Source organism: Erithacus rubecula (assembly GCF_903797595.1).
Source record: "Erithacus rubecula genome assembly, chromosome: 3".
NCBI lineage: Eukaryota > Metazoa > Chordata > Aves > Passeriformes > Muscicapidae > Erithacus > Erithacus rubecula.
The window spans coordinates 17,346,264-17,370,325 of NC_136689.1; the positions used below are offsets into that span (position 1 = coordinate 17,346,264).

Genomic DNA, 24,062 nt, shown 5'->3' on the forward strand with positions numbered 1-24,062 from the left:
AAATTGTATTTTATTTCGTATGAAGGGATAAAGAAAATGTTTACCTGGAGCTGTATAATTATCTCCACTCCCAATTCAGTTGGACTAGGAGGGTGACAGGACTGGGACACACTAAGCCCCTGATGGCTCTGCTACACCCTCTCCTTACACCCCTCTTCTTCTGCAGGGCTGGGAAGGCTTTCTGGGGTTTTGAAATAATGTGCAGTAATTTTAATACTTGGCCTTCAGCAAAATGAACATTGCAGTTGTTTTATCTGGGCAGTTAATATCTCATAAATAATAACAAATTAATAAAATTTTGTATGTGTATGACTGCCAAAATAAATTGTGATTCTGTGATGAAAAAGGATATCCAGAGCACTAACAAAACCCAGTTTGTTATAACCATACCTGGATACTGGTCTTTCCCAAACACTGGAAGAGTGGCATGTAAACTTCAGTAGCCAGAAGCTGCAGATTGAATGTCTGTGAGAAGGGGAGATAAATGCATATTTAGAAACTATACATAGGAGCAGTCAGTGACCACAAGGTGGACAGGAAAGTGCTAGAACACCCTATAAACAGTCCCAGATACCTGTTCTGAGCTTGGTGCTCAGAACAGCAGTGTCTTTACCAACAAGAGCTTCTGCTTTTGCTCTGAGACCATTTTCATTAATGAGGCCCATACAGTGGCTCCATGCAGCAAAAACTGTCTGGATGGTGTCCTGTTGTGAAGGAGTGTTTGAGATCACTGAAAAAATCATCAGCAAGGTATCAGCAGAAGCCAGGTTTACTATTAAGCAACAGCATGACAAAGTTCATTGGCAAGATTCACTCCACTACTCACAGAAGGGTTGAGGCACAGCAAGGAAAAACAAGCAACAACAAAACCAAACAAAATCCGGCAATCAAAACATAAATGAACTCTGAACTGTCTAGGGATGTGTGTGTTTAAGTGTGTGAGATTAAAAAGAAATATGGCCTAAACCAGCATTTAACAGCACTCAAACAGTACTTTAACTTATACCTTTTACCTTAAAAGGTAATTTATAAAAGGTAACTTATACCATTTACCTGTTAAACAAGTAATTTAACCAAGGAACAGCACTTAATTTATACCTAACTTAACTTACACCTTAAACTTAATTTATTACTTGACCGTGGAAATTTAACAGAGAAATAACACTTAGTAGCATTTAACATAACTTGAAGTTATACTTAGCAACTCAGTAAAAGAACAACACTTAGCAGTGTTTAAGTAAGGTTAAGTTGTATGTCACAGCTTACTTACAGGCCTATCTCTCTCCAACAATCCAAGGATTTAAGCACTGAGAAAGCAGCGTTCCTCTCAGGTTTGCTGTAGCACACCTGCTTGCACTCAGACATGCATAAAGAGTCAGTGCCAGCAAGGCACCGTGAAAAATCCCCCTTGGAGGTCAGTGAAATACTCAATGCCCTGCATCTCCTGATGGGTGAAGGATTGAGCCTAGGAGTGGAGGTATTGTTCAGCAATCCTCCAAGTTTGGCAAACATGAGAGGTCTCTGAGAAGCCCCACTCAGAGGGAGGTCACTGGTCACAGCCACAGCACCCCTGAAGAGCTCGAAGGACTCATTTTGGACCCCTGTTTATGGGGTCACAAAAGAGTGGTCTTTAGTCATAAGTGTTTCATCCTGGCCACAGATTGGGTCAGCACTTTCTTTGAAAGTGTAAGAATAGAAACATTATGCTGTTCAGGCAAGAAAAATTTCCCAAGGCTGTTCATAAGGAGAAGAGGAGCTCATTAGCCATTCCTAGGAGCAGACTGTTTCTGATAAGCTCAAGAGGAGCTGAGACCAGGTGCTGTTTTCAAGGCTGAGGACTGAAGAGCATTTCTCAGATCACAGACTGGAAAGGGGATAGAGGAGAATGCACCAGCACAAATCCTGATAAAACCTGGAAAGCTGATAACCCTCACAGGTGGCTACAGACCTGTTAGCCCAACCTCAAGCATTACACTACTTTGAAGTAAAAGATTATATGGTAAATGGAAGAGGAATACAGTGCAACCAAGATGCATCAGAGAGGTGAATGGAGGGATTTCTCTAAACCAAGGAAATGCAGTTCTTGCAGTTCTAGGACAATATTTTGCATGGTGCTTACATGTAAAGTTATTACTTCTCCTGAAGGATAGGAGATTCAGGTTGAGGCTAAAAAAGATTCATTTAGCTGCAGGGCAAGATGTGCTGGCAGAGTAAGTTCTGTCTCTTGTGCTCTCCAATTACTCATTTGGTCCATGTTACCAAAAGCAACTGCTGTACCACTTTACAGAGCAGGGAAATATGGGTGATGTGACCTTCATGTACTTCTAGTATCCCTCTTGGTCAGTTAATTAACTTCATAAATTTGATTTATATCATGCAAATTATATTGCTGCTGTTTGCAGAAATCTTGCCTCACAGCTTCAGCCTTCACCTAATGTATAGTCAGAAATGGCCAGAAGGAATCATGCTTTAATGTCATCTTTTCACAAGTCAACAGTTTTCTAAACAATAACATATTTGTGATGTTGGAATATATGTCAGCACATTTAAACCCCCTTCACAACTGGTCTTTTTAAATTCTTCTTTTGTTGCTGCTACTACTAATAATGTCAAATTATTATCTTCATTATGCCAGTGTAAAGATAAATGCAGAAAAGCCAATTTTTTGCATGTTATAACTTGTGAAAATAAGGAGGCCCATCTGATGCCTTAAATTGTTCCTCTATGGCATTTGTTCTGCATACTTCCCAGGATGTTTTTCTTAGGCAGGGTGCTCTTAAATCCTTTCATTAAGCAGCTGAGTGTTATATTTCCCACTGTACTTTGCTTTTCTGTGTTGGAGAGAAGTTTTTTCTATTGATTTTTATTTTTCAGTTACAGCGTTCAGATAAGGCTACAGCATCTCCTTGTTTATTCAATTGCTTACTGGAATTTTATGCTTAATTTCATGAACTCATTTTTTCTATTCAGAAATATTATACTTGAAAAATATAATCTTGAAAGCTGTTATGAGACAAGCATTATTTAAGAGGCTCCTTTGGGTTTGTTTTCTGGTTGATGGTAAGTTTGACTTTTTTCCAAATCTGTGTAATATGATTCATAGAATATAAGTGTAACTTTATTTAATTTTGTTCTTCCTTGTTGAATTCTTCCTCTAGAATCCACAATAAATAGATAATTTGGAAACAGCAGAACATCTGTCTGAGTTGTATATTTTGTTTTGTGTGTAGAATTCAATGTATCTTCTTTAAACCTTTCCCCATATCATAATAAATACCTGGTGCTTCCTATTATCTTCCTCTTTTTAGTCATTATTTTGTGAAGCTTTTAGGATAAAGCCAAGTGAGCTAAAAGTTTATCTGTTGCCAGATAAGCATTTTGTTTTTTAATTAGAAAAATACAGACCAGATGGCTATCAGACCTTGTGACAAGTGTGTATATTTTAAATCAGTATTCCAAACAATAATTGAGGATGCCCATTGATATGAAAGATTGTCAAAGTGCATCAACCTCTCAGCACAAATATGTTTCAAGAGGATGACTCGATATTTTTGCTCAAAAAATAAATTATTATTTTATCAGGTTGTGGCAAGCTAATAGCTTCCAAATTGTTCTCTGAGCAGTGCCCCTTGTTGTCTTCTTAACAATTGCATTTGCAAACAAGGATGAGCTCACATGTAAAGTGTGCCTCATAACTCATCCAAATATGAAGAGCTTACAGTCATTTACAATTTCCTTTTGTCTGAGATAGTACTTTATTTTTTATGTGCTATTTGCTCCTAGAAGTGTTTAGCTTGTCAAAAATAGTACAAATAAGTCATATTTCTATTATTCTATTTCCCATTTCATTAATGGGTATTAATGTATTTGTACATAATATGGCATTTGACCTAGCTTTTAGGAGAATGAGGGATTATCATGGCAGACGTTATATCTGAGCTGCTTAATTTATTTTTGGCCTTTGCTTATTTGGCACATTATGAAGTGTTAATTTTTTCACTCATTGAAATGTGTAAGGAGATTCATGAGAACTTTAACCAAATCTGTAGAAATGTGACTTAATGCTTGTCTGACAGTATACAGCAGCTGTTCTGGATATTCTAGGCTGTGCAAATGTCCAAGAGACTTGAAAGACTTAAAAGCTTGCATCAAAATATTTGGGAAGGAAATGTGATTGAAGTTCTTTTGTTCCAGGTTCTTTAAACCCTGACATTCCAGACTCTCTAAACAGGAGTGATAACCAAGCTATAAAACCCTTTGTCTAAATTTTTGGACCCTAATACTCCAGATTTAAACATGAACATAAATGCTCTTTAAAAACCATTTCTTTGCTCTGTTTTAGAGCTGTGTTTGGTATGTCACAATATCCTGTCCAGAGCTTTCTTGAGTATGTCACAATATCCTGTTTTCCACATGGATGCATGTACTACAGACGTTCCCTGCCCAAATAGATGCTTTTCCTGTGGAAAACAGCAGCTAAGAAGTCTCATGAAAATATCTGGGGTCTGCTATGAAACTTTTGATTTTGGTTTGGTTGTTTAATTCAAAGGCAGACCATAAGACTTCAGAAATATCATGCTCTTCTTTTTGATCAAACGTGAAAGTTGTAATTGAGGTGTTCATTGCTTAGTATTGCTAAATATTATATATATTTAATATTTTGCAGGGTATTTCAGATATTCTGTGGTTATTACTTTAGGAAAAGTATACATTAAGGCAGTTTGGAATACTTTTGGTTCAGTTGGGCCTACTTTTCTAGTAATAAGTTACTGAATTTTATTGAAAGCTAGAAATCTAATGACAGGCATCACCTGAGCTGTAAAACCACAAAGCTGCTCTGGTAATTAGTGGTAGATGTTTTGAGACATGTAAAATTTAGATTCCTTTATGTAGGTGCCTATTACCTGGCAGCAGGGTGGTTTATGTTTGCTTGTTTGTTTGGTTTGGTTTTTTGTTCATTTGTTTTTTAGATTTTTTTTTTTTCTGTTCAAATACCTTAAATTGTAGGGACTCTAGAGACTCAGAAAAAGCTAAATGCTTTAGCCTTTGTTTTTCTTAGTCATATAATTGCATTAATTTCAGGACTTGATTCTGAATAGGTAACTGGAAATCATTTATATAGAAGTCTTCTGTGCCTTCTAAAGTCTTAACACATTGCAAAAATTTTTTTTAAAGCCTGGATAGTTTTTACCTTGCAGAGTAGTGGGAGAGGCAGGGGAAGAGATGAATTTTTGTGTGATTGAAATGATGAAAACCTCATTTAAAACAAATTAAGGAGTATTTTGCTGAACTGATTTATTTCTCTACAGCAGAACTTAGCTTAACCTTTTATTTCTCTTGCAAGAATGGGTTTGAGTGTAATTTAAACTGTCAAATGACATTTATCAAATGATGGTTTTGCCCTGTAACAGGCAAATGTCTTCCACAAAATTGATTAGCTGCTGACCTCATCCACCCTTTTCAGACCCTTCAAGGTAGATTTCAAGGAGTTGTAAAATAATCACTTCACTTTCAGCTTATACTTCAGCACAAGGCGTTTACTGTCCTGGTAGCAATACCACAGTGTGTTCCACATCTGGGAAGGAGAGGATGTAAATGCCTGCCTATAGTTCTGCCTGTCACCACTCTGCCTCTTGTGCCTTAACCTAAACCTCTGCTCCATGCAAAATAGGAGCAGCTTTGGAAACGGCTTTTTATACAACAATAAAATGAATAAGATTAGGAAACTTCATCTTCTAGGTTACTGTGCTTAGTGATCAGGAAAATTCTCTGTTTGGTAAGACCTGCAGGGTGTTCAGTATCAAGAAGGTGCTGGGCAAATGAGAAATAATAGTCCCCTAAATGGGAAATTTTATACTCCAATGAATTTCCTCTGTTGTGTTCTTGTTCTGCAGCCCATTTTGTGAGACCAAGCCTCCAGAAGCCCATAGGCTTGCTTTCATGAGCATTAAACTATCTGTAAATGAATTAACTGTGCCATTGAGGAAGTCTGTGGCCGGTTCAAAATGGTGACTTTGTGTCTGAACCAAAAATATAGTTTGATATTTTCTCTCTTCTGATCTCTGTGCAAGTTTCTTTTCCAAAGTAGAAGCTGTGATGCAGAAAGTAAAATCCTGAACATAATAATCTCAGAACTGCTGTTAGTGTTAAAAGTTCAGTTCTATTTTTATACCCAAATAATTTCTTTCTTCTGAAGTCTCTACCACTCCCACTTCTTCCAAAATCACAGATTTGTAAAAAATGCACTTGACTTTCTCCTCGAGTAACAAACCAGTTGTAGCTTGTTTGTCTCAACAGATCAGACTTCTGTGAATTACCTTTCAGTACAGAGAGAGCTGGGAGATAAACAACTGAAAAGAAAGTAGCAGTTCCACAACTTCTTCCACATCCGGCATCAGGAGCAGCAGGAATTTTCCTGTGTGTGAAACTGCCAAGAGCTGTAACTGCGATTGAGGTGTTTTGTCAGGCTGTTTGGTGTGAAAACAGCTCATCCCTCCATAGTTTCAGTGAGTTTGGTGGGCTGATACGTTAAATTTAAAGGAAACAGTATCTGTGGTGTGTACATTAAATGTAAAAAGCCCCATAGAGTATGAAGTCTTCAAATAGAGAGTTTCAGAAGAAACCAGGCATTGCTAAGTAGTCCTGAGTGTGATTTGTGGTCTGCTTGGGATTAAATTTTGGATGTTGTGTATGGCTTTTTTGGGTTTCTTTATGGGGTTTTGATTAGTTGGTTTGTGTGGGTTTTTAAATGTGTAATAGGAGCTGTAATGTGTTACACAGGTTTCTTGCTGAAGCATCATAGCAGTAGATACCAGCTTGTATCTGTTGAAAAACAGGATTATTGTTCCTACTCTTCTAGCTAAACATGCAATATATGCTGTAAATTGCCTTTATTATATGCAGTCTAAATATCTCATTGTCTGCTTTGCATACAAGCAATTTATTGCTGCTTATGTTCTGACAGAATGAAAACTAATGTTTAATTATGCATTGCCCTAGTAATGTGGTGTTTAGGGTGAATGTATCTGAATTAAATAAGGGCCATTAATAATGCCTAACAATTTATGATATATTCATTGCTTGATTTCAAATCATATAAATTAGAGAAGCTTATTTGAAATGTCACCAATATAAGATGGCTTTGTGGGAACACCTCTCTGTGTGCTAATTTCAAAATCATTACCAGCTGAGTCTTACTATTTATTCAATGTCCGGTAGGCTTTTATTATTCCCTTATTTGCAGTTTAATTACAACCTCTGTTTTCCTGACAGTGTGAATTCAATCCTAAACCTGCAGGAGCAAAATGAGTTGCAATCACTCGGTTTTTGCCTGAAAGCTTCTTTTTGATTTGGCCCTCTTCCACCTCCCATGGCCAAGCTACCACTCTGAGCCACAGCTTTTTGTATGTGTGTTTAAAGGGGCAATGCCAGTCTAAAGCTTTCAACATTCTTCTGTCTTAAAGTTTGTAAGTTGTTGGGAGATGTTTCCAAGTCACATAACCATCTATGTTTATAGTAATATCACAGAAGATACTGAATTAATTGCTTAAAGGGGGGTTTCTGGGTCACTTGTTAATATCATGTGTGCATGAGTTTACAAATGTTATTAATACACCTGAGGTATTTATACATAGTATGCATGGTTACTGTGCAACTAAAATTTTAGTCATTCATATTTAAAACAGTACATTCTCTCAGGCTATTTTATGGTATTTGAATTCCTCAAAGATACAGCAAGCATTGTCCATTTCAAAAAAGGCAAATTGCGGAGCTTTGCATTGTCAACAATAATTCAAGGCAATTAAAGAATGTAGGTTGCAGGACTAAAAGAATTTTCCTTATGAATATGATGCACATGCATTTATTATAGAGATGCTATACATGAGGATTCTCAGAAGTAATTGCAGTTTAAATGTTTGATCGTGAGTTCTCTGTCCAGTGAGCTCTTTTTGCTTCATTTATGCTTTGCAATTATCTCTTGTGGGAAATTTTCTTGCTTATGATTTTATTACATTCAAAAGCACCCCTTAGAGGAAAATGGATATTTCTTATGTAATTATTATAGCTGTTGTAACACAGTTTGTAATTTGGAATACTGATCTTCCATCCTCACACACTCATCTCATTTGCTATTGCTAAGGGAGCTAACTGCATTTAATGGGTAACATGAAGAGATGGACATAATACTTGTCAAAGGTATCACATGCATCTTAACACATTTTCCATTGTGCTTAACTTTCAAACACAGAAAAGAAGCAAAATATTCTTGAGATGATTTGGGAGAGTCAAAATGTTTTCTTTGCTTTTCATATTTAGTGTCTTTCAGATGTGATTGTTTCTTCACACAGTGATGGCAGAGTAGAGAATTGATCCCTCTGACCTTTTCCTTTTCTTTGAGCTTTTCAAGAGCTGTTTGGGGGGGTGTTTTGGATATCGTTTCTCCTCCCTCCCCCTGCTTCCCCCCAGTGTGGTTCCAGTTTCCACCAAGATCTAATGACACGGGTATTCCATTCTGTCTTGTGTGCATTTTCCAGTCTGGCCTCATCAAGTCTATCCAAAAATGTACTATTGCACAAAGAACCAGACCTTATACTTGAAAGGTTTAAATTAATTAATGGTTTGTGCTGCTGGGATATGCCATTCCTCAGCTGGTGTGCTATACCAAAGGTCACTTCTACTGTGTATTCATCACCTGCTTTTTTGTTTTCCTATTCTGCTAGAGAGGAATTCCCAAAAATGTTAGAGAAATTGCCCTATTTACCTCAGATTTGGATTAATCTTAAAAAAAACCCAACCAAACAACTCCACCCAGAAACAACAAAAAACCAAAGCAACCAACCAAAAATACCAACAACAAATTCATACCTCCTGAAAAAAACAAAACCATCAAACGTTCTGTTAGTGGGCATTTTTCTGTTTGATTTGGGAATGGGGAGAGTGTGCATTCATATCTCGTAGGGAACTTCTTAGGATAAGTATTTTGGAATTTTTTTCTTAAAATGAAAGAATCCCAAAGTAGGCACATAAAAGGGCTTTTTCATTCCACTGTGTAGGTGATGCTTGTTAAGGCCTACAGGCACAAGTGAAACTGTGCCATTACATTGCACAAATTTAAATATCCACAGCATGAAAGCTAATCTACAGATGATGTATGCAGAGAAACTTTGTATCAGCAAATTAAGAAAGCAAGTACACAAAAATTTGATCAATGGAGTTTTGGTAATCTAAAATGCAAATTTGTAAGCAAACTTTGTAGATAGTTGAAGATGCTTGAATTCAGCAATTTTGACAGTATTCAGCAGAAGGTGTCCTTAGGATCATTTTTGTCCGGAATGTGTATGTACGTTTCTGCTACTGTTTATTCAAGTGTAAAATTTGTGTGATCTGGCAATATGAAAGAGATGGTAACTCTGTGAAGCAAATTCAGGATTTCATATCTGTGTCCCTAGTTTTATTTGTACAGCAGCTGGACTGATTCTGCAGACTTATGAACTGCCCTGTGGCTTCAGGGTGAGATTGATGTACGGTGGTATCAACTTTAGTAAAGAGCATGTATGCTGGATGTAGTGATCTTTCAATCAGCATTTTGTTATTTTATGTTGTATTTAATGAGGTGCCATTGTGATTTATTAGGCTTGTACAGCTGTGTTTTCAAAAATTTATTGGAATTTCTTTTTTCTCTTCCTTTGGAGTGGGGAAGGAGCATTCTCCTTACAACTCTGAGGAGCAGAGCACTTTGAGCTCATGCCAGATATCTTCCTCTTTCCTTTCTCTGCTCTGCTTATAGCTGCCACGCTTCTATCTAGAACTTTTCAGGTCTTTCCAAAGAAGCATTCTGTAAAATTCGACAGATCTTAGCAGTTTTCATGTGGGCTGCAAGGATCTGAATGATAAAAATGAGACATAGCAGGGAACATTTCTGGGGCTTTAAAGCATTGAAAGGTAAGGAGACTGCCTGACCTGCCTGCCCCTGTTGGTTTCTTTCTTCTGCTTAAGAGCTAGAAGACTATTCACTCTTCCTGTTTTGTTTAACTTCAGTTCTTCTAAAGGTCATACTTGCAGGGAGTGCATTTGGTTTATTCTCCAGTATTTTTAATAGCTGCTTCAGGGAAGGTTTTCTCCAAAAGCTGCTCTTAAGCAGGGTAGCATTTACAGGCAATTAGCATCTCCCTAGCTGGAAAACACTGGTGGATAAGCAGTTCTGGGGAGCAGAACCTGTGTTGTTACATCCAGCCCCAGTGAACCCATTCTTATATGGTGGGGCTTTCCTCTAAACCCTGTAGAAAACTGCTGAGAAAAAATGTGCTCTGTATGAGCAAGAAGTTTTGACTGGGTAAATTGAGATGCGTGACTGGGGTGTAGAGTGCTGTAAAAACATGGATAAAATGTATGTCATGGATATTTGGTGACTCTTGTTGTAATGGGTATCTCATTCCTGGATTGGAAAGACCATTGCAAGCCTAACAATTCTGTCTTGTATTCATCATGTTTTAGTTAAATTAATGTAAGGGTAGATTAATACATGCAATACTAAAAACTATGCCTACAAACTAGGCCATGGTAAAGTTGTCTGCAATTTATAATAGAGATGTGGTCAGAAGTAAATCATAAATATAAGTGAAAAAATTGTAATCTGGAGAATACTGACAATATTCTTTTCTAAGATAGAAAGAGTAGGTGATCTACATAAGCATAAGAAAATAAAGGAAGTCTTAGGACTTACATGCACCTTTATTTCTAATAAAAAAATTATCTATTTAAATGGTTTGTTCATGTGAGCAATGTGAACAATCAAAGAAATGCCTGAATACTGGGACTTACAAGAACTCATCTCAGTTTTTCACTAATGGAAGAAACAAACTTTTGCATGTTGAACTGCAAGTATGTAAATTCACATGGATGCAACATTTCACTTTTTCTGTAAACAGTTCAAGACACGGGCATGTAGGATTACTTCATAAGCTTCAGGGGTAAATAGTCATTGGAATTTGAATTCTCTTTGGAAAGCACAGCTTGACTGACAAGAACAATGTATTGGTATAGAAGACCATTTTGCTGGCATTGTCACTGACCTTCCATAAAAAGTACACTCCAGGTGTGCTTTAAAGCACCTTTTAAATTTCTGAAGCAAGTCTAAATGTGGAATGCTGTTTCTTCTCTTCCAAAGTGCTGCTCTTGAGATTACGTTTGATCTGGCAAGAATAACACTGCTTTTCCCTTCTTCCTGTTACCTGCATTCACTCCTGGAATATAGGAAATAGTAGACTTTCAGAATTAAAATATATATGTAGCATCTTTGCAAAGACAGCAGTAACTAAATATATTCTGTTTTCTCTAGATCAATGAACTGAGCCATGTTCAAATCCCTGTTATGTTGATGCCAGATGATTTCAAAGCGTACTCAAAGATAAAGGTGGACAATCACCTTTTCAACAAGTAAGTACAAGTAACAATTTTGTGTAGAAGTGGATAGTGGCAGTGATATTTTTATAAAGTACTATGAACTGTTATTTTTCCGTGCATGGGACTGAAGTTTTGATGATTAAGTTAATCCTGAGATAAACACAACCATCTGTGCTGTTCTAAAAAGCAACAGCAAAGGCTACTGGGTAGAGTTTTTCTTCCATATGTTTTTTTTATTGCCTTATGAGTATCTTAGATATTGAAGGTGATCCTTTCTTGGTGTGATTATTCATGGTTGATATAAGCATTTATTTGTGTATTTTGAAAAACATAACTTCATGTGCATGTGCTCTTTATGAAGTGTAGTATTTGAATAAGAATGAGAATCTAAAGCCTATATATCAAGTGTGAATAGTGTTCAGATATTTATTTTCTATAATACAAAATTGTACCCATCATATAGAGGCTTCAAAAGTACTATGGCAATTTCATGTAATATCTATTATGTCTTAAAAATAAAGTGCCCCATGAGCAGTATGTGTTAATATTGGTTTGTGTATTAACCTGAATTTTATTCTAGAATATATGTAGCAAAGAAAAATTCTGCTACTTTGAGTCTTCAGCTCTGTGACAAAGGTCAAAATAACTTCTCTAAAATGAACACTTAGATATTAAAACTAGTTCTGTATTGAACAAGTTGAATTTTCTTGAGGTTTTGGCACTATTAATGCTTTTTGATGTCACAGATGGTATAGTAATTAATGTATAATCCAATCTGAGATTTCACCTTTGAAGTAAGTTTAGGGCAGTGGGAAAGCATTGTTTTCTTTTGAGTTCATGTTCCAGAATTGTCAAAATACAGTTTGTGTTCATTTTATCAGTGTCGTAGTTACTTAGCTACAATATAATGATGTTATAGTAAGCTAATAAACATTTGTTAAACATTGTGAAGAAAAGCAAAATAACCCAATCTCACTGAAAAAGAAAAAGCATTAGAGAGAAATTTTAAGGTGATTGTTACCGTCAGCTTTCTGTGAACATACTTATATATGCACAGTAGTGAAGTTGAATTGGTTTTATCTTTTCAGAGAAAACATGCCAAGTCATTTCAAATTTAAAGAATATTGTCCAATGGTTTTCCGTAATCTAAGAGAGAGATTTGGAATTGATGATCAAGACTTTCAGGTAAGTTCACTTAGAAAAAGTCTAGGCAGGTGAAATGCACATTTCTGTTTTACCTTTTGGCCTGCCTCAGCTGTCTTCTGGTTCCTGCCCTTCTGCCATCCTTAGTCCTCTGTGTTCTCCATTAGTCTGCCTCCATGTAAGCCACATTTATTGAAGCTGCAGGGTAGTACCTTCTGCAATAAGGAGGAAAAATGATGTCTGGACACTTCTGGCAAGAGATTCTATATTCAGCTGAGTCAGATAATAGTTGCTTCAATTTTCATTTCTGAAATGACCACAACCTTTTTTTTTTTTTCCCCTTCATGCTCTTTTTTGTTAGAAGAGTGACCTGTGCCCTGTCAGTTTCCTCCTGCTTCATCATGTCTCATTTTCCTGTTGTTAAGAGGATCTGGAAACAAATTGCTTGTGTAAAGCAGATACAGCAAAGGAAGAAATTGCTCTAGATTTGGCAGGGTTGTTCCATGCAGTCAGTTTCTTTCTGCCTTTGCAAAAGAAAGTCCTTGAACTCTGCTTCAGCCTGATTTGCCAGGTCTCACAGACAGTTCCCTTTTTCCATTAACAGTTCCTAATGCACAGCGTGTCAGTCACAGGGATAATTCCTTCTGCTGTCACACTGCAAGATGTTCTGTCCTAAAGAATGCTTGCTGTGGAGCCCAGTACTCTTCCTCTCATACTCTTTTGCTCTTTTAAACTGTTTTGATGTGAGCAGCAGTTATATTTATAATGTCACTGAGACATATTAAGAGAATTTTAAGAAGTGGTTTTAAGTAGCTAAACAAATGGTACAAAATGCATTTGTACAGTGACACTCTCATTCTTGCCAGTGGAGCAAGCTGAATATTTTATGTCTGAGTCCTTCAACAGTCCTTTTTACTAATTTGTCCCTTTTCAGGATCCAACAGTGTGTTAGAAATGCATAGGTGGGTTAAAATCTGCAGGGCTTAGATGGAGATTAGGTTATGAATCTCAGTATACAGCCTCTGTAACCTTGCTAAGATACTTTGCCAGTCAGTGGAGGATTGTTGGTTTATTTTGCTAGAGCTGTCATGATTGTGTGCTATGATTTTTCATGATCCTATTTATGAAGAGCTGTTTAAAAGGAAATACACCAAGACTGAGGCCAGCAGTTTAAACAGGTCAAATTGCATTCCTGGTTCAGTTCTGCTAATGGACCAAGGAGGATTCTATTGCTTGAGAAGTTACTTGATCCCTTGATATGAAGATTTCATTTTTCTTGACAAAGGAAAAGGATGAGTGTCAAAGAAGGAAGACACATGATTGCTCTTAAAATTGCAATGTCAACTCATGCTTGCTATCATTAGAACATGGGCTTTTGATGTTACCAGACAATGGAAAGTAGAGTTCAGTAAATGTTAGAAGACTTAAGATGCTATAATGAGTTAAAAGTGGCAAACTTGGCATAATCAAAAGTGCTGCATTTCACAGCACTGTGAAATGTTTCTATCTGCACTGCTGTTCTACAACAAATTCCTGTGGTAACTATGTTATACTGCTGTTTGGATTTATTAATGATAACAATGATAAAAGAGCATTAAGGAACTGTCACTGGATAAACTGTACATATTTTCAGATTAAAACCAAAAATACTTCTTTATAGCTATGTGTTTTGGTAATGTAACCAATCAACAATCCAAAATAGGAACATGTAACTACATCCTGGTCTTTTGATACAACAAAATTATGTATTAGAAAAAGAATCTCATGTTTTTTAGTATTTAAAGCATATTTAGTGAAAAACAAGACAGTTAATATTAATTTTAACCTAAGGGAAGACAATGTCTGCCTTCCCTATTGCTTTTTTCCTCAGCCCAAGCAATTTATCACTCTGAATTTTTTCTACTGGACTAATCTGATTAAAAAGAAAGTAAATTAAATGCTCAAAGTATTAATGTATTTTGAACTCGCTTTCAAAATTAAATTATTTTTACAGAACTAAACATAAAGAAAATCTGCCTCCCCACATGTAAGAGAGAGATTATCCCTATTAAAAGTAGAAGTTGCTTTCATTTTAATGTTACAGTCTCTGTGATTTAAAAAGGGAATCTAATTTGACAAAGGGAGTTTCACTATATATACTTTTCTTCAGATAACCTTTATCTTCAAGGAATTTATTCCAATTATTACTGGTTAAAATTGTCTCAGAAATAAAACCTGAAATTGAAAAATTGTTTGCACTGTAGATGTAAGGGAAGGCTTATGGAAGAAATATTAAGTTATTTTCTCTGATAGTTTTTCTTATATTGTGATTTTTCAGGATGGGAGTCCTAGTCAGCTGTGAACAATGTCCTTCCCATTGTTGAGCCAGAAAGGTTTGGTTTAGATAAACAAACCCAATTACCTTGTTCATTAGTCAGACACATCAGTCACAGTCTTGAAGAATATTCATTTTAAATGCCTTTGTTTTCAGAGTGTTCTGCTGATATCCTTGATGAGTTGTTCCAGAGGGCAAATAGTCCTTCCTTATGAGTAAGCACTAAAAAAACAAAACCTACCTCATGAAAAAAATTGGTCTGTACTAATTTTAATTCTTTACATGGTGTTTCTCATTTTGTAATAATTTTGTGGATTGCTTAACACGTAGATTTAGTTCACATGTTGAATAATATATGGAACTTGTCTTGCAGAGATCTCTTCTTGTCTCTGAAGTTCAAATCTTACAAAGTACATGGGTTTTTTTTTCCTCCAAGTAGTCTTGACTTAGGAATCAGAGGAATTCCTTGAATTGTGTGTGGTTCATACCTTATGGGAAGCCTCTTTTAGTAATGGCAATTACAATTTACAATTCCTGGAATGAACTCCCTTCACATGACACAAACCAACTCCCTTTTTTTGAGATGTTTTTTGTAATCTACTTTACATCTGTCTATATTTCTTGGCTAGTTGGGCATCCCCAAGAGACATTTAGTCCTGAACAAGGATTGAAATTTCATGGAGAGACATGTGCAGTTGCTAATACTGAGTGTGGACTTTTTTGTGATTCAAATTTTATAATGGACAGCAGGATAGAAAATACAGTATGAAGTTAGTGAAACCTTAAGTTTCATTCAAGGATTGCCTATACAAACTTGTTATGACAAAAGAAGTCTTCAGGTTAAGAAATTTTGTTCTTATGTTAAAAAGTTTCTAAAACAGTTACTGCATTGAATTAAAAACTGGTCTGGCTGTTTTTTCTTAAAAGGGGAAATAAAACTGATGATCAGTCAGTATGAATCAAAATTGCATTTGAATGATGGAAAAACTTTAAAACCATTTTAACCACTTACAAAGACTATAAATTATCAAAGGGAAAGAGACTATGGTTTTTCTTTGTATTGTTGGATGTCACAAGAAAGTACATATGGATCTCTGAAGATTATTTTTTGAGTGTCAAAATAATTCCAAAAGCCTGAGCATTAAGTAGTGACAGATTTTTGCCTTGATAGGGTAAATTATGTAATTTTGTTCGTGTTTTCTTGTTTAATTGAAAAAGAATCCTTCTAATATTCACAGGAGAATACTTGAGAGCATTAACTGTTTATAGTAGAAAAGCAAAAAATTGATTAGAAAATCAGATCAGATATTAAAAATTCCCTCACTAAGCACTAAATTAATTTTGATTTCTGCATTCCCCTCAGCTTTACACACTGTAAAGGTTATTCAATACAGAAACATTTCTACCCCCTCTACCCACCCCCATCCCCTCCCTGCCCAAATAATGGGATAGCTGTTTTTCTTGAGGGTTTCTTCTCCAGTTAGTTGACATACTTTGTTTTCTTAAAAAATCCAAGAGTAGAGTTCTGTTAGAAACATTACAGGGTAAATTTCTGTAAACTGCAAAATTAGAGATTAACAGGCAGGCAGCCCACCTAAAACCCTCCAACAATCTAGAAAAATAGGATCTACTACTTTACAAATGCTTCTGCTGCTGTTGCTCTGGGAAGGGAGGCCTTTTTTACTATGCTCCAGCACATCTGTTCTTGCTTAAAGTTATTGCTGAATCCTACATCTGGATTCTGCTAGGCACAAGAGGAAGACTGGGTCCTTGCCCAGTAAAGTACAATTGCTCATACCAGAGGGCACCAGTGTCCCAGTGCACCCAATGAGCCTTCTGCTGGTGATGAGGGAGAGCACAACTGACTTCCCTTGAAGTTTTAGTGCTCAGTGTAATAGGAGACAGGCTCAGATCTGACTTTTCCTGCCTGCAGGAACAGTTTGTAGAGATTCTCTGTACAGGACAAAGAATTCATAAAGAACTTTTAGCAGATGGTTCTATAAGTGTTTTAATTTACCTATGCTTGGTATTTCTCTAAGCATTTTTCCATATAAAATTTTCCATATAAAAGATTAAAATAATTGAGAATTCCTGCTTTTAAACAATTTCCCTATTAACAAACCATATGAACTCAGTATCTCTAACTTCTTCTGATAAGTCTGTTAAAGAGACTTTTCAGTATCTCTCAGAGCTTTCTATGCAGGAAGATTTGTCGTCCAGATTCAAAACAAGGCATCAGGAAAACAGTGCAAATTCTGGACTTGTATTTTAGATGTCAGCCTTCAATATAATTTTCTTTAGAGGTATCTAAACATTTTGTTAATTTTGCAAGACTTACCCAGTCCTAACACATTATCTTAAGAACTTAAAAAGTATTCTGCAATCCAAGATATGTTTCTTCAGATAAACAAATACTAATCAAAGCTCTCAGCTGGTGCTTCTGCACTAAAATTCATGGCTTTATTTCTTGCCTCTTGTTTTGGGACAGAACAAGCCACCTCTAGCATCAAACTACAGATAACAAGGTTAGCAGCAGCTTGTTAGGCGTTGGAGCTTGTGCTAAGATAATCTCTTCAATTAATTCCATAAAATGCATTCAAAATCATCAAAGCAAGAGCTCTCTTGTACCAGTGCTAGTCATTTTATTTTAGCATGATAAATCTGTCAGTACATGCAAAGTTCCTGGGCTCATCTGTGAGATGAGATTCCTGTAGCAGAGGATATACAGTTTGTGGATTCCAAATGGACATTGACACTGTTTAGAACTGCTGACATCTTTTTTGATATGAGTGTAGGCAGTGGTGATAGTAAAATGTTGAACCAGATGTAGTAACAAAAACTGTGCTGTTTGTAGTCTTTCCAGTATGTAAAAAATGCAGTTTGCAATCTAAATGTAATATTCTAAACTTGTGTCAGCCCATATAATAATTTAGTGATGATGGCACTTAACCTTAGCACATATAGTAACAGAAATTCTAACTTGGGTTTCTCTCAGTTTTCCCTAGAAAACACTTAACTTGCCTTGCTTTCGTCTGTTCCTTGCCTAAACTGAGTGTCATTCACAAACAGGCATTCAAACTGGAAAATAGTAATTTAGCATGTGCTGGCAACATCAAAAGAAAGGACTGATAGGTACTCCCTGAGTTCTTACAGACACAGCTATTGAAAGGAAGGCTTCAAGCCAAGCTTTGCAGGGCTAAAGGGAAAAGGCTCCCAGAAAAAGAGCCCTCTTTCCAAAGCAAGTGCATGCCTTAAGCTGACAGCTCCAAATCCAGATCTACGGTCTCAATAGGGTAACTTGATTTAGGAAAGACCTTCATGTTTTATTCATTAACTTTTATTCAATAAAGTCAAGGAACCCATAACCCTTCTTCTGGAAGGATAGCTCAATGCAGAAAATAAAAAGTTTGTGTTTTTCCTTTCTCTGTCAAAGTTTTTCATGTTTTTCACCACAGTAATAACCACTGCCTGAATGTAATTTTTTAAATAAATGTTCATAGGTGTTTGGAATGTGTACATCTACATCTTAATGAGATCATAGAAGAAGCTCCATATTTCTGATGAGTACAACACAGGACCAGTGGTATCCTGTTTTCATCTTTAGGAGGTGCCATGATATTCACAGTAGACCTTTTGAGAGCTATGCTTATGAGCTGTCAAGAAATCATCATGCAAAGTTGTCCATATATCTGACAAAGGCAGGGGAGGTTACATCCCTGAATGTGCTTGTAGCATATGTTACTGGTAGGTCAGGTATGCCTTTCTCCACATCAGATTCCATGCACACTTTCCAGTGTCAGAGATCAGTGTTGCCTGGTCATGCTTCTGCAATGGGGTTTCCAGATAAGCGCTGGCTTAATGGCAAGAGTGCACAGTGTCAGCACACAAAACGGACCCAGAAATCATCCTGTCCCTGTGTGATAACCCAGATATCTCTGGGTTTGGTGCTTCTGTTGTTAAAAAAACACCAGTGTTTGCCCTTCTTCCCTCTAGAAATCACTGACAAAACATTGTCCTGAAAATCATCTCAGAAGTGGGCTACTTGTTTCAAATTACAGCATATAACCTTGGAGCGTCTATGTCAGTTGCATGACACTGTTTCTCCAATGTCCTTCTTAATCAGTAATCCTGGTCTAATTTCCATATCCATGATTCCCGAGGTCCTCTAAAAAAGAACAGTAGGGTTGGGGGAAGCTCCAGGTTTGTCTTGTTGGGAAGCTGTGCCTGGGCCAGAGAGCAGCACTGTGACTTCTGCTGCAGAACAGCCAGACTGTGTCTACATCATCCTCCAACAGCCATGAGCCACTGCCAGGCTTTTCCACTGACCTATGATTTCAGTCATCACAGAGCATCATCTGTGCACTTGTTTTTGCCTATTTGTTCATGCAAAGTTTGCCCAGAGGCACTCTTAAATAGTCTGGGATGTGATCTGATTTGTCTTCAGGGTACATTGAGGTTGTGAAGCTCATTTTAGTTTTCCACAGCTTTTGGATGAGATCACAGCACCAGAAACTGTTGTTTGCCTTTGTCCAGACATCATGAAATGGGGAAGATTTAAATCAATGAGAAGCTATTAAGCCAGTCCGTTTGAAAGATTACTGTTCTAAAGCTCTCTGTGCTTTACCACCAGAATTTTCCTATTGCCATTTTTTCTTTCTTAGGAAAAGCTCTGACTCAATGGCAATTTTTATTAGGCTCTCTTTTAAAATTAGTTACACAGAGTATTTGTATTACATCCAACACATAGTTCATGTGTTCAAAGTTTCTAAAATACAATCTTGTCTGCTAAAGTAGCAGTTAGAAAACAATGACATTTACATTAGGCGTGCGAGAGATTAGAATGAGCTAATTAAATTGACCTTTAAATCTCTCCACCCTCTTGGAGACTGGGGCTAATCCTTGGCCTCCCACTGTGGAGATAAAAATTCATGCTGTGAACATTTTAAGCAAAGTGGGCAGAGGAAGAAGAGCCTCACCAGCAGTTTGTCTTTGAAGAGGGGGGCAATAGTTTGCCAGTTATATTTATATATAACTTGCAGTTATGGTGTGAGATGGGAGATGAGTTCTTCCTGTACTTCAGTGGCTTTGCTCCATGTATTTTTTTCAGAAAAATAGTTTCAATTAGATAAAATAGCTCCAAACAAGCTTAACTTGTTACTCTTAGAAATAATCAAAGCCTCTCTGGAAATTAGATTAGTTTTTTAATATCTGCTATTGATATAACTAACAGTGATTATTATTGTTAATTAATTACTTGCTATTTCTATTGACCAATGTGCAAAGTAAAAATAGACTTCCAAAGGATAAAGCAGTAGGTAGTGTTTTAGCTGGTTTCTAAGGACTCTTGAGAATGCTTCTTACAAAATAATTGCCGTGATATTTCGTGTCTTGGATTTTGAAAATTCTAATTATTGCAGAGCTTTATAATAAAAAACCCAAAAATTATATAAATAATGGATAGTTAAATTACAGCAGTCAAAATTTAATTGTCAATGAGCAGTTGACACTTCTTGTAGTGAGATCTTGCTGAGGATGCAAAATCCATTCAAATGTTGAAGCAGAATAAAGTCAAAGATTTTGTACAAAACCCTCTTTGATCACCTGGCATTCTATTCCTGTCCAAATGACATTCTTTTAATATAGTGAAATGAATACTTATATGCTTATTAAAGGAATGCAGAATTACAGAGATAAGGGCTGTGTTCAAGGAGCTCTGAGAAGGAACAAGAGGACAAGAATTTAGCACTAGGAGGACCTTCAAACTAGAAGGAGTAACTGCACCCTGGGGTGGATAAATTAGAAGGCATAAAAATAAGATCAGAAAGAGTTCTAACTTCTTTTTGACATCTGCTTATTTTATACCTGAAGCTAGCACTATATATAGTTTTGATGCTAGTAGTCTTTAAAAAAGGAAGGTGAAATTTGGATATAGAAAAAATATTGGGAAAGTGTCAAAGGAATTTAAGGACATAGAGAATGCCATTTGGTTGGGAGTAACAGTCTGACCTGCTGCACTTGCAAAAATTGAAGTTCAGAAGTAGTATGTGAGTATCTTTGCAGAAAAAGAATACTAGGTGCTTCAGGAATAAAATAAATGTGAATGACCAGAGAAGGAAATAATTAAAATTCAAAATCAGACTCACCTTTCCAGCAACACAAATGGCTAAATAGTAGCAAACCTGCAGTGGTGAACCTTGGTCTTTTAAGAGAGAAAAAAATAACAACTGCCTTTCTGGAACTTACCTAATCCAAAAGTAGAGATTGGAGTTCAGTGTAGGAAGTGCTGGATGAAATTAAATAGCTTCTGATGGGAAGCAGTTCTGTTGGATTCTAGTTTATGAAATTTTGTTGAAATCTCCAGAAGAAGCTCCTGTGAATGTCGAAGAATTGTAGATCAAGTCCTAAAAACACCTATGGAAGGAAACTTTTTTTCCTTACCTGATACATATTTATTGTAGGAAATAAAACTCTGTGCAGATTGCTGAGAGTTTGGGAAAGAGGAGAGAGAAACAGTGGGTCTGTCATGAAGTTAAACAAGCTTTCAGGTAATTTGCTAAAGAATATGCTGTTCTTGGTTGAAATGATGGCATGTAATTTAGGTGTGCTGATTAACTTTTTTTTTCTCAAGAGCTCTCTGGGAAGTTAAGTACTAGTAAATTATGTAGCTGTTAGTAATTTATATTTAAAGTTTTTCTTTTTTCTTTTTTTTTTTTTTTACTTTTATTATTTTATCAGAAATTAATTCTGTGTATGGGGCAAATTCTCTGTGATTTGTAGCTTCTCAGCACTGAAAATCAAATTAATATTTCTAGTTGCCTGCTAGTCAGTGAAGTATGGGTGGGTTTTTTTTTTTATATATTCATTTGTAAGGGCACTTAAGCTTCCAGCCAGTGACTTGTCAGAGGGAAACTCTTTGGAAAAGAGGAGAACGTATGGAGAAATTTATCTAGTAGAGGTATCTGTGAGCTTGGCATGTTAAATGTGTCTGCAGTTGTATAAGTAATTACACAAGTAATTTAGTGTAGTCTTTAAGTGACCTCATGAAAGTATTCACACTTTAAAAATACAAAACCTTTTCTCTCTCCTGAGACCAAAAAACCAGCAGGCACAAGATTAAAACTTCAGGAATGAGAAGTGAATGGGGAATTGGCAGAGCATGCACACTCAGAGCAAGGGACTTGCAGTGAGTTGCTAAGTGAAGCTGTTAAGTGGAACAGGGTATGCCTGGCTGACAGATGTTTTAATTGTGCCAGGGATCCAAGGCACACCGTAGAAGAGTTGGAGAAGGCTGAGAAAATCTTTGAAGAGGACAGGGCAATCTGACCCTTATTTCTTTGAATTTTGAGCTCACTAATGCTATTGTATAAGCATCTGATTTTTATTAACTTAATGGGGCTAATACCTCCAATGTTGTACAGCTAGAGATGTGCTCTGCTGGCTCCTGGCAAGGCAGGGGAGAGCTGTGTCCTAGCAGTAAGCAATGGTACGAGAGCATCAAACCTGTCTTTCCTGGAGGGTAAGAGTTGGGCATTTTTTGTCTCCATCTGAAGGATATCCTCCCTGTTCTGGCTTTGTGGCTCATAGATCTGTCTGTGCTAAGTGAGGAGTGGCTCATTTCCCATCTGTTCGTATTCCACTTAGTCTTCCCCTAATTAAGAAGCAGAGCCAGAGGGAATTCAATCTGGTATTTGCCATGATCTCTCTCTCTGCATCTCTCCTTTCCCCCTCCCTCAACACCGTTTATATTTTCCTTTTGGAAAAGGGAGATGCTTAAGTTTCATTATTTATTTCCTCCCTAGTCCACTAGAGATGCCTTACTTAAGAAAGAGATACTGCTGCCAGGGACCCCAGTGGGTCTCTCTTAACTGAATTTGCTGCTGGATTCAAGCACAGGAAAAGCACTACACTGCTCTCTTTAGACAGGTTCAATCAGCTTTGCTTCCAGGAATTTGTGCACAGATGTCTACAGTGCAACTTATCTTTCTTATTTTTTGTACAGATCATCCCTGAAATTTATCTGTGTGCTCTGGCAAAAGCTGTCTGGATCCCAGAAGCTACCATTTGAGATATGCTACCATATCTCAAAACATTCAACAGTAGGAGAACTCTGTACAAAGTGACCAATAGCTGTCTGAACAACAGAGCATACAATTCAAATAGATGTGTATTTTTAGTCTGTCTAATGAGCTTGACTGCATAATTTTATTATTATCTGCCTTAAGATAAAGTTCATTGACTTAAAAACTTGGACAAGATAACCCCAGAGTAAGTTAAACTTGTTAACTTATCTAGATATATCTGAAGTCTGACTTAAAAGAGAAATTTGATACCATGTGTGGTGTTTCTGATATTTCTTACTAGTTAGAGGTTTTCTAATGTCTGTGCTTCAAAGTGGCTGAAGTGCAGGATCTTCTTGGCCATTCTGTGTCTTAACTTACAAAAGAAGCATTTTCTGATGAAGAATCTCTTCAGTTCTGAAACTGTACTATTAACTTGTTAGTATTTGGCTCCATGAGATGCCTGAACAGTCTAAGTCCAACTGGTAAGTTAGCTTCCTCCACATCAAAAGGAAAGAATGACAGTGGATTTAAAAAACTATGTTGTTTCCTCTTAGAAACTCCTAAAATCTCCTAGTTTGATCCTTTCAGTGAAGCTGTTTTTTGATCTTGTTATTGATGATTTGACAGTGCAAGCCAATTCTTGTCATTTCTGTCCTTAAAGATTCATTGTTGTCATCACCAGGCAACAGTAGATGTATTTTACTGAAGACTGATTTCTATCTATAAACAAGTATAACTAGTATAGTTGAGGGACAGGGTATTTTGCAAGGTACTTGGAAGCTTTACTTTAGAAGGAATTTGAACTTTTCTGTGTTCACAGAAGTGAGAATTAGCCATTACGATTAAAATCATCTACATACAGAACTCAACTATGTATTTATCAACACAAGAAAGTGGCAATTACCAGTAATCTCCATAATATGATATCATGAGATTTATTTTTTCTGCTTTTTTAGACCACAGTTATTTAACAAACTCTGCTAAGTATCAAAAGAAAGACAGAAAATAGCAATATTCAATATCTTCCATGTTCTACATGCTTTTAAAATTCAAAGTAACTACATTCTGTATCTGAAAAGTGCATTGTATTGAGAGATATTACAAGAGTGGGGAGTTAGTAAAAATAAAGTGTCAAAGCAGTT

The 24,062-nt window shown here is 36.5% G+C and overlaps 1 protein-coding gene across 2 annotated transcripts in view; it reads left to right on the forward strand.

Moving 5' to 3' along the window:
• Positions 1 to 24,062, forward strand: part of PIP4K2A (phosphatidylinositol-5-phosphate 4-kinase type 2 alpha) — a 106,375-nt gene that overhangs the window by 45,264 nt on the left and 37,049 nt on the right. For both annotated transcript variants that reach the window (XM_079302419.1, XM_079302420.1), the window contains exons 2-3: positions 11,339 to 11,436; positions 12,492 to 12,588. In XM_079302419.1, the coding sequence (XP_079158545.1) occupies positions 11,339 to 11,436; positions 12,492 to 12,588 (195 nt within the window). The remainder of the gene's footprint in view (positions 1 to 11,338; positions 11,437 to 12,491; positions 12,589 to 24,062) is intronic.